The 10,694-nt window shown below is 56.6% G+C and overlaps 1 protein-coding gene across 1 annotated transcript in view; it reads right to left on the reverse strand.

The window, feature by feature from the left end:
* The window catches only part of SHC2 (SHC adaptor protein 2), a 28,315-nt gene extending 20,106 nt beyond the window's left edge, over positions 1 to 8,209 (reverse strand). The window contains exon 1 of the mRNA XM_065935135.1: positions 7,720 to 8,209. Coding sequence (XP_065791207.1) covers positions 7,720 to 8,184 — 465 coding nt within the window. The 5' untranslated portion in view covers positions 8,185 to 8,209. The remainder of the gene's footprint in view (positions 1 to 7,719) is intronic.
* Between the last annotated feature and the right edge of the window lie 2,485 nt (positions 8,210 to 10,694).

A 10,694-nucleotide genomic window follows, 5' to 3' on the forward strand; every position in this document is an offset into this window, starting at 1 on the left:
AGGCTGATCCACAGACACAGAGAGTGGGTTCCTGGTTGTTAGAGGAAGGGGTGAGGGTGACTGTTGATGGGGCTTCCTTTGGGGTGCTGGAATGTTCTGGAATTAGATTATAATGAGTGTTTCACAAATCTATGAGTGTACTAAGAACCTCTGAATTGTACAGCTTAAATGAGTGGGTTTTACAATACTATGTCTGTTTTTTTTAATATGCATGAGGAAACAAAAGGAGAAAGAAGAAAGAAAAGGAAATGTGCATGAGGTAAAAAGGAAACTGCATATTGTTACCATAAACCTCCGGTTTGATGCCTAGCAGTGCTTCCTAATAACCATTAAAATAAACATATAATTATCAAAATGAAAAGACCCATTCAGGATGAATTGCCCATTTTTGCTAAGCAAGTTAGTGGAAGTTTGTTGGGCTCCAGGCCATTTGCAGAGTCTCAGAGTCTCCCCGCTCCTAGAGGAGGTTGAAGGACAGAAAAACCGGACTCTGGCGAGAGGGGCTGGAGGGATGCCAGCAAGGGAGCCCCAGGACTGTGCACAGGACCACCTTGCAAACTTGAGCACATCGATGTTATTCTTCCATTTGAAGTCTGTCCCCAGGAAAGTACATCCCCGTGTGCGTGTGTGCATGCTCAGTAGGTCAATCACGTCTGACTCTTCGTGACCCCACGGACTGTAGCCCGCCAGGCTCCTGTCCATGAAATTTCCCAGGGGAGAATATTGGAGTGAGTTGCCATGCCCTCCTCCAGGGGAATCTTCCCCTCCCAGAGATTAAATCCGAGTCTCCTGCATCTCCTACATTGGCAAGTGGGTTATTTACCACTCGCGCCACTTGGGAAGCCCACAGGTTTGTGTTAACTGTAACAGAAACAAATGAGGCCTTTACCAGGGAGAAACGTCCCCTTAACTGAGTGCGTTAGTCTCCGGGGGCAGCCGAGCAAAGCACCGCACCCTGGGTGGCTCAGAACAAGAGGTCTGGCATCTCTCAGTCGGGCGCATCTGGTACCTAATGTCCAGGTGAGGCCCCAAGGGAGGGTCCCTCCTGCCTTCTCTGGCTTCTGGCAGCAGCCGGCCTGATCTCACAGACATGTCTGTCTGGTCTCATCATCTGGGGTCACACAGCCCCTCTCTATGTGTCTGTCCAATTGTCCCTCCTCTTATAAGGACCCCTGTCACAGAAGGTCCTGGGCCCCTCCTGACCTAGGACGACCTCATCTTGACCTGATTACATCTGCAAAGCCCCCATTTCCAAATGAAGTCACATTCTGGGGCCCGGCAGACATGAACCTGGGGACACCATCCTCACCCGGACACCCAGCAGCTGCATTGGTGACAGGGTGGCCTCCAAGCCCCCCGCTGAAAACGCACACGCTGAGCTGGCCCACGAGCATCGTGAGCCCCATTGAGGGCCGACACAAACTGTGGGGCAGCCTGCAACATAGCTGGGGTGTGCTCCAAAAGCTGGGGAGCCCCTGGCATTGAGCACTGGGACACCCAGCATTCACACTCATTGTGGGTCCCCACAGAGCATCCTCCTGGGTGCTCAAGTCTGTGAAAAGCCCTTTACAGTCACTGCTCCAACCTAACTCCTTTTTACCCAGAACTCGAAGCATTTCGAGCGTTTTGTTTACTTTTCTACTTTGGGCAAAATATATGTAATGTTACATTTATCATTTTAATAATTTTTGAGTGCACAGCTTGATGGCATTAAGCACATTCACATTGTCATGCAACCATCCCCCCATCATCTCCAGAACTTTCTTACCTTCCCAAACTGAAACTCTGACCTCATGAAACACTGACTCCCTGTCCTCTTCCCCAGTCCCTGGCCCCACCATCTACATCCTGTCTCTGTGGATCTGCCTCTAGAACTTCTGTCAGGGGAACCAGACAGTGTGTGTCCTTTTGTGTCTGGCGTCTCTCACTGAGCATCACGTCCTCACCGTTCATCCAGGTTGTAGCAGATGTCAGAACCTCCTTCCTTTTTAAGGCTGAGTAATTTTCTACTGTGTGGATGAACCACGTTTGTCTATTCATCCATCAATGAACACTTGGGTTGTTTCCATCTTTTGGTTGTTGTGAACCATGTTGCTATGACTATGGGTATGCAAATATCTGTCTGAGTTCTTGCTCAAGTCTCATAAGAAGAAAATACTTATTTTCTATCCTAGATGTACACACACACACACACACACACACACACTCAGCCTTACTCATATATCCAGCCATATATGTTTAGGCCTCCTGCTTTGGGGGGTATTTACCACCCAATAGAATTTCCAGATCATATACTAATTTTATGCTTAACTTTTTGATATGGTGCTTTTGTTTTTATTTTTTGGCTTCACTGCATGGCTTGTGGGATCTTAGTTCCCTGACCAGAGACTGAACTTGGGCTCTGTGCAGAGTCCTAACAACTGGACCACCAGGAAATTCCCTTGGTATGGTTTTGATACACACTGAATTTAATGAAACTATCTCATATGCTGACAGAAGGCTTCAGTTTCTGATATTCAGGCTCTACTGGGGTTGTCCACTATTGTGGACACTAGAGCTGCCAGAGTAATGCCTGAGATCAGTCTGTAGCTGTTGCGTGAGGGCAGGTCTGTGCCCTGTGTGTCAAGGGGAGAGAAGCCCACAGCCTATACACTGAAATATACTCTAAGTTATTGTGAATTGCTGTCCTTGTGTTCCTCCTTTTTATTGTTGTTTTATTACATCATGGTGGTTTTGGGGGAAATAAATGTGCAGATAGATGTTATATTTGATGCTCATTTCAGTGTGTTTAATCATTCAGTTGTGTTCAACTCTTTGAAACCTCATGGACTGTAGCCCACCAGGCTCCTCTGTCCATGGGCTTTTTCAGGCAAGGATACTGGAGTGGGCTGCCATGTCCTTCTCCTGGGGATCTTCCCGATCCAGCAATCGAACCCGCATCTCCTGCATTGCAGGCAGGTTCTTTTACCACTTGAGCCATCGGGGAGGAGAGAGGGTTCAAAACACTGGTAATAAATGAGCTGTGGCTAATCCGACAGGATTGCAAGCAACTAGCTTAAGCTGGTGGTTCTCAAACATGAGTGGGTGTTGGAATCACCTGGAAGGCTTGTAAATCATTGATCATTAGGCCCACCCCAGAGTTTCTGACTCTACCTGAGAATGTGCATTTATAACAATTTCTCAGATGTCTGGGCACCGGACTCTGCTCAGCACTGGTTCAAGTCAATTTGGTAGCCCGTCTCCCTTGCCATGAATGGAGTTTGACATCTCCAGCGGGTGAGGTGTGGAGAGAATGGAAGGGATGGCTTTCTCTTCTTCCAGTGGATATGGTTGGATCTGTATATGATACCTGGTGCTGTGGCTGCTCTTTTGTGACCATGAGGACAGCTAATCCAGCAAGCTGAAGATGGCAGTGTGAAAAGACCTGGGTCTGCAGGGATATGGTCAAGTCATTGAATTAATCCACCCTGGAGCCATCCTACTCCTTGCCTGCAAGGAATCAGCTGTATTTGCAGCTAAAAACACCTGAGATTTAAGTTAACCTCCCACAATTCTTGGTACACACCCACTTACAAAAACCTGTCTTCGGGAAACACTGGGTGGCCCAGAGGCAGCCAGGCCTGGGGCCCTGAGGCAGCCCTCTGTCTCTCTGGGCCCCACTGAAAACTTTCTTTGAAAAGAACTCTGGAGAGGGCATGATGACAGCACCCCAAAGAGCAAAAAGGGCTTGTTGTTGGAATTTTCATGAACGTGTAAGAGTGCCACATGCCAAGCAACCACGTGACCTCAGCTTAAAATGGAGCAATATTAAAGGTGAGTTCTTCAGCCACACCTGCCCATTCAAGTGTGCGTGGCCACATGTGGCCACCAATGGGACAGCATGGAGCCAGAACATTCCATGCTGTGGAGACTCTCGGGCAGCACTGGTCAGGGCCAGTCGCACAGGCAGTTTAGGGAAGAGCACAGGACATAGTCTGGGGCTTTCCAGGAGAGGTGTCCTACTCACAGAAGGACCCAGCAGTCAGGAGGGGCCTCTTTTCTGTAGGGTGAGGGGGCAGAGGGTCTGATCTGGGACAGAAAAGGCACACCAAGGCCAGACACCTCTTGCCCAGGTGAGACAGGGGTGGGTCCTCCCTGCCTCCTCCAGCCTCTGGTGGAGCTGCCCTCCTGCCTGCCCTGCCCCAGGGCTGTATGGCTGGTGTCTGCCTCTCCCTCTTCCACGCATCTCCACGGGGCTTTCTCTTATGGCCACCAGTCTCTGGATCCAGGGTGACCTCATCCTACCTAACGACACCTGTGAAGACCCAGTTCCCAAATGAGGTTGGGAATGAGAAGAACTAGAGTCCATGATGAGGTTACCAAGCTGGGAAATTAACCAGCCCCAGGCCCCCAACCACCGGGGCCTCTGCTCCCACGAGAGGGTCTATGTCCTCCTGGTTCTAAGTCGCTCTGAGTGGTGCCTGTGGTGAGGCGGCTGACGGTGTCACGGCGGCCACGACCCTTGCCAGGTTCCTCGACATGGCTGCACCTCCGGGTCCTCACCTAGAAACTGACTAGGAAACCTCAGGATGGGGGAGAATTCAACCAGGGGCTAGACTCCATGCTCATGTCTTAGAAGACCAGATGCTCTGACGGCATCACTGCTCACTGAGCCTCCATTTTCTTGTTTTGAAACAGGGACCATTACAGGGTTTCGTGAGGGTTCTATGATATCAGCTAGGTGAGTCAGCTGCTGTTTTAGCTTCCTTTTGCTGCTATAACAAATTAACACAAATTTAACATAAATGTATCCCCTGATAGTCCTGAAGGTCTGGAGTCCAGCTTGGATCTCACAGGGCTAAATCCCAGTGTGGGCAAGGCTGGTCCCTCCAGAGGCTCCCCGCTTTTCCAACTTTTCACAGCCCCTCCCTCCATCCTCACAGCCAGCAGAGCAGCATCTCCTGTCTCTCTGCCTCTGACCTTCCCCCCTCCCTCTTCTAGGGACCCTTTGATGACACTGGGCCCCCTGGGAATACAGGGCTGTCCCTATCACAGGGGCCTTAACTTAATCCCTCCTGCAAAGTCCCCTCTGCCCTGTGAGATGACATGTCCACAGGTCCTGGGTCCAGGACAGGGGTGTCTCCGAGGCTGCTGGTCTAGTAGTTACTCTGCCACTCAGGTGGCAGCAAGTTCAGGCTGGAGAGCGGCTTCTGTTCTGGGTCTGGTGCTGGATTCTCACGGGGTGACAACTCTGCCTCTCTGGGCCTCGGTGTCCCCACCTCACATAAGTGGGGATAGCACATGCTCTCTTGAGGACCCGGGTGGCCCCTGTTGGCCCCTGCATGATTTGGGGCACAGCTGCTCCCGCCTTGACCTCACACTTCTCTGTGAACCAACCTGGAGGGGACTCTTGGCTCTCAGAACACCTGGGGGGTGTGGGTGCAGAGACTGAGGCTCCCAGGGGAACAGAGCCAGACACTGGGGCCGATTCAGACTCCCCGCCCACCCCCCTTTTGGGGCAGCCACACCAGGGCTCATCTCCAACACGGACACTGTAGCCCCCTTCTCCCCACCCCCACACTGCCCTACTCCAGGGCATCTCTGCTCCCCAACAGTGCCCCAGGCTCCCCTGGCTCTCTCTGCTGCCCTGCCAGCCCCACCCCAGCCCACTTCCACAGGAAAGCTCCTTTCAGCACCAACTCTGCTCTGTGACCCTGCCTAGGACCATCCAAAGCCAAGCTTGCCCGCAGAGCCCCCAAATCTTACTCCTATGTTCCTCTCTCTGCACCAGCCCCACCACACGGCTCTCCAGCCAATCCCCAAACCTGCCAGCTGAGCCCCTGCTTTGGATTCTCTTTCCCCAGTTGTTTCATGCCTAGGGCCTCCATGGCTTTAGGGCTCAGCCTAAATGTCATCTCTGAGGGGCACCCCATCCACCAGCCCTGCTAAGAGCAGCCAGCAGTCTCTGACATCACTTGATTGTAATTTCTGCACAGCACCTGCCAGTATCTGCTGCATCCCTGTTGTTTGTCTCTTGTTTATTTACCATCAGTCTCTCCCTCTAGAAACCTGAGCCCCGTAAGAGCAGGGATCGGATGGACCCCATTTCCTAGCATGCCCTCAGCACCTGGCAGGCGCTGGCACGCATTATTAATAAATGCTGCATCGATGGCAACGTCCAGACCACTGGAACAGTCCAAAAGCCTGCACCCCAACAACATAAGCATCTGAATTCTGAGCACTTCTAATCCCGACAGCCACAGCCTCCATGGGGACGTAGTGGGAAGCCCAAGGCATTGCCCGGGAAACATCTTGCTACAAAATCAGTGTTGAATCCAGCGAAGCTGAGATTCAGCAAAAGAAGGGGCCATGACCAAGTCAGAAGACCCCAGGAGAAAAGAGCAGGTCCAGAATGTGAGGCAGCCTGAGGCCCGCTACCCAGTTCAAAGCTCTTCGTTTCTAACCCACTCCCAGGGAAGCAGTGGGCCTGCCTGGACCACACCTGGACGTGCAGAAAGTCAAGGCCACTGCGAGTGGCCAAAACAAAGCACCACAAACTGGGGACTTAACAGAAATGTAAGCCTGGTCCTACAGTTCTGGAGGCTGGAAGCCAGGGATCGAGGTGTGGTGGGGGCCCTGCTCCCTGAGAGGAGGGTACTTCCAGCCTCTTCCAGTGTCTGGTGGTGGTACGCAGCCACCCTGGATGTCCCTTGATTTGTGGACGCACCATTTCTCGCCGTGGGAACCTGGACCCCAGCGCCCAGGGGCCACTTGTTCTCAGGGGCCCCTCCCTGAGCGTTTGTGTCCGAATCTCCTTTTTCTTAGGATACCAGAGATCGCATAAGGGCCGCGGTAATCCAGTGTGACGTCATCTTAACTCGATTATATCGACCAAAACTCCATTTCCACATAAAACCATATTATCAGGCTCAGAAGGTCAGAAATCTGAGGAATACTAGTCAACCTAGTATGGGATGGGTGGGAGGAGGCTGTAAAAGAAGCGAAGACAAAACACCACACGCAAAGACACAGAACTCCAGGATCCTGGTCCCCACCCCAGACTGAAACGCTGTGAATATACATCGGACTCTGATGGGACAATGAACTGTGGGCGGGCGGAGTGGCTGGTAGCCTGGTGCGTTGAGGAAGCATTTCACCGCGTGGCATCCCACCGGCCGCTCGCCGCTTCCTGATGGTTCATCAAAACTACCCACAGAGGCAGAGGTTCATATAAAACCAGGACAAATAAAGACCTGCTTCTCTGCAGCGCCTTCCGAGGCCCCGCGATCTCACACTTGGAATCAGGGACCTAGCGGGCCTCGGCCCTTCTGCACCCCACGATGCCCACGGTCTCCGACCCTCCTGTCTAGAGGGAGTTTTCAGTGGGGATCTGGGTAGCCGGCCGCCCCCACCCGCGTCTTCCGTCCCCAGTCTCACCCAAGAAATGGGGGGCTACGCCTAACCTGCGCATGCGTGCCCCCCTCCCACCAGCCGCCCTCTCCCCGCCCCTCCCCACGTGACGCCGTGGGAACCTGGACCCCAGCGCCTCCTGGGTGGGGGTGGCCAGCACAGCACGGCTTGGCAGTTGGGGTCTAGGGTGATGGGGAGAGGAGAGATGGACAGACACCTGGCTTCTCGGGTCCAGAGTGTCCAAGAGAGAGAAGTGGGGGATGGGAACCCCCGTGTCCAGACCGAGGCTCGGGGGAGGACGCCGTCCCAGAGTCCCGCCGGCGCACTCACCCTAACGACGTAGGAGACCCCGGGCCCCAGGACCCTGGCGTCCGGGTGTAGCCAACCGTGCGCTGGCTTGTGGATGAAGCTGCCTTTGCGGATCCACTCGTCGGCGGGGGCATCCGGGGGGCCAGTCGCCCCCCGCGCGCCCCGCGGTCCCCGCACCCCGGCGGCCCGGCAGCGGCTGAGCGCAGGCAGCGGGCAGGGCGCGGCGCAGCGCGGCTCGCAGGCGCCCAGGACCGCGGCCGCAAGCGCCGGGACGCCGGCCGGGCTGGCCGGCTCGGGCTCCGGGTCGGCGGCCCCCGCGCCCCCCGCCGCCCGCGCCGCCGCGGGGCCGCGGCTCAGGAAACCGGCGGGGGCCGCGAACTTCCACTGCGGCATGCGAGGCAGCAGCGCGCAGAAGGTGGTGGGCGCCTCCGGTTCCGGGGGTGCGGGGGGCGCGGGGGGCGCGCGCCCGCCGGGACCCTGCGTCATGGCCGCGGCCGCCGGACCGAGCCCGACCGGGCGCTGCGCCTGGTGCGGAGGAGGCCCTCCCGCTCCCGCGCGCTCGCTCCCCGCCCCCGGCCCGGTGATGTCATCCGTCCGGCCCAGCGCGCAGCCGCGGGGGGCTGCGCCCCTGGGACCACCGGCCCTCGGCGCCCCCGCGCCCGGCGGGGAGACGAGAAACTGAGGCCCGCCGAGGGCATGGGGCTGATTCGGGGTCTGCAGCCAGGGAGGGAACGAGGTTTCAAACCCAGCACCCAGGCGGTGACCCCTTACTTCGCCCCCTACATGCCCCCCAAGTTCCTAGAAGGACGGAGGTGGGAGAAACAGAAATCGCCTCCTCTTTTCCCTTTTAAACAGGAGGAAACTGAGGTCTGGAGAGGAACGGAGGCTCGGTCAAGGCAGGAGAGCGCCCCAGACCCCCAGGTCCGCCCCTTCCCTTCCTACTGCCCCTGACGGAGGAGGTACTTGAAAATCAGGCCCTGCTAGATTTTCTAACTGGGAACCTAAGATCAGAGAGGGGAAGGGGTGCCCTGGGGCACACAGCGCACACTTGGACCCAGTCTGGCTGGCTGCCTCCGAGCCGAGTTCCCGCTACGCGGCCTCGCCCTGAGCCTCAGTTTCCCCGGCTGTAAGCCGGGGGCGCGGACCAGAGGGTCGCAGGCTTCTCCTGCTGCGTTTCTGGGGAGCCGCTTCCAGCGTCCACCCAACAGAATCCCAGGACCCAGCCTCCCGGTCGGGGGTTGGCCGGTGCCCACGCCCTCTCCAGCCCCGCCCCGGGCAGGGCCGACTGCCGGGAAACAAAGGGAGGGGGCCGGAGCCGGGGCCGGTGGGGATGGAAGCAAAGGAGTGGCGAGGACGCGCGAGACCGGATCGATAAATTAGAGTGGTGAGATCACCGCTCGGCTGTAGCCCGCGGGCCGGGGGAGGAGGCTGGGATGCGGGCGGGAGGCGCGCGCGCGGCGGTGATTGGCCGGCGGGCGGGCGGGGATGCGGCGGGAGACCTGAGCCTCCAGCCTGGAGAGCTATCGTGCTCCCGCGGCCCGGGAGGGGCGTGGCCCTGGGTCAGTGGCGGGGCGGGGAGGGCGGGGAGGGCGGGGAGGGCGGGGGGGGGGGGTCCGAAGGACGTTTGTCGGGGTCTGCAGTCCCCACCTGGGCTCTGTGCTGTGTCTCTGTTGCGGGCTACAGACTTACAGACTTGTGGGCTGTGTGAGAGTTGGATCATGTGTATATTCTGCGCGGATGTGACTGTGTGTGTGTGCCTATGTGTGAGAGAGAGGAGGGAGTCTGGGTCCCCGCCCAGGTGTGTGTTGGGGGGTCCTGATATGTTTACAGTTGTGTGTGTAGTGGTCCCACTGTGTACACAGGTGTGTGTGTCAGGGGTCCTGGGTCCTGGTGTGTCACAGGTGTGTGTGTGTCGGGGGTCCTGGTGTGTACACAGGTGTGTGTAGAGGGGGTCCTGGCATGTGTCCACCTAGTCTGGTGAAGGGTGTGTGTTGAGGTTTGGCACCCAGGCTGGGGAAGAGGGACCAGTAGGAGAGAGCTGACCCCCACCCCAGGGTCTAGGCTCTTTCTGCTGTGTTGCCCTGGACAGTCAAAGTGCAGTCTGTCCCTCCCAAGATCCTGGGTTAGGGTCTTTCTGGGGTGCAGTTAATAAGGTGTCATGGTCCCAAGGGCTTGGTTACATGACTTCATCTATGTATTTCTTTTCTATCCGTGGAAAAGAGTGGCAGGAACAGAGCCCACGGGGCAGGATTCATGTCCAGGCCTCGGAAGGACACCAGCACCCATTGTGCCCTCTGACAAATGTCCATAAACGTGACCTGCCTCCAGAGCTGCTGCAAAACAACCTTATCAATGCCTGGAACACGGTAGGCGCCTACTGTGGCAAATGTTCAGCTTCATCAAGTTCCTATTCATCCTTCAAAGCCCAGCTTTGGTGTCCCTTCTTCCAAGAAGCCTACCAGGCTGGCTACCTCCACTCAAAGCCCCTGCCCCATGGCTCGCCTCCTCCAGTCCTGGACCCCTTCTTCAGTCCCATCCAGGTGCCCAGGGGGCTGCAGAGTTAGGGGCTGGCATCTGACAGCAGTGTTCAGGTTTCCTTCCTGTGGCATGAACAGATGCAACCATGATGCTGACGGCTGCCGGTGCCCCAGAATTTTATTGGCAGGCGGCTAGAGGGTGGAGCAGGTAGGGAGGGCGGCAGGGCTGCCTCCAGCAGGATCTGGGCCCAAACAGCCCTTCCATGAGTAGCAGGGATGAGCCCAAGTGAGGCAGAAACCCGAGCCATGCTGGGGACCCAGGTCCTTGCGGGCGGACACTGAGTTGTAGGACACAGGAAGCCGTGTCTCTGGCCAGTGGCTGGGGAAGGCCAGAGTGTCCCTTTTTCCACCTGGCCTGGCCTGGCCCGGTGTGACCTGGACAGAAGAAAGTGGGACGCTGGAAGGAGACTCACCCTGTGGGGACCATGGGATCACAGGCCCCGGGACTGGAGAAAGCAG

The sequence above is a fragment of the Muntiacus reevesi genome, chromosome 1 (assembly GCF_963930625.1).
Source record: "Muntiacus reevesi chromosome 1, mMunRee1.1, whole genome shotgun sequence".
In the NCBI taxonomy this organism is placed as follows: domain Eukaryota; kingdom Metazoa; phylum Chordata; class Mammalia; order Artiodactyla; family Cervidae; genus Muntiacus; species Muntiacus reevesi.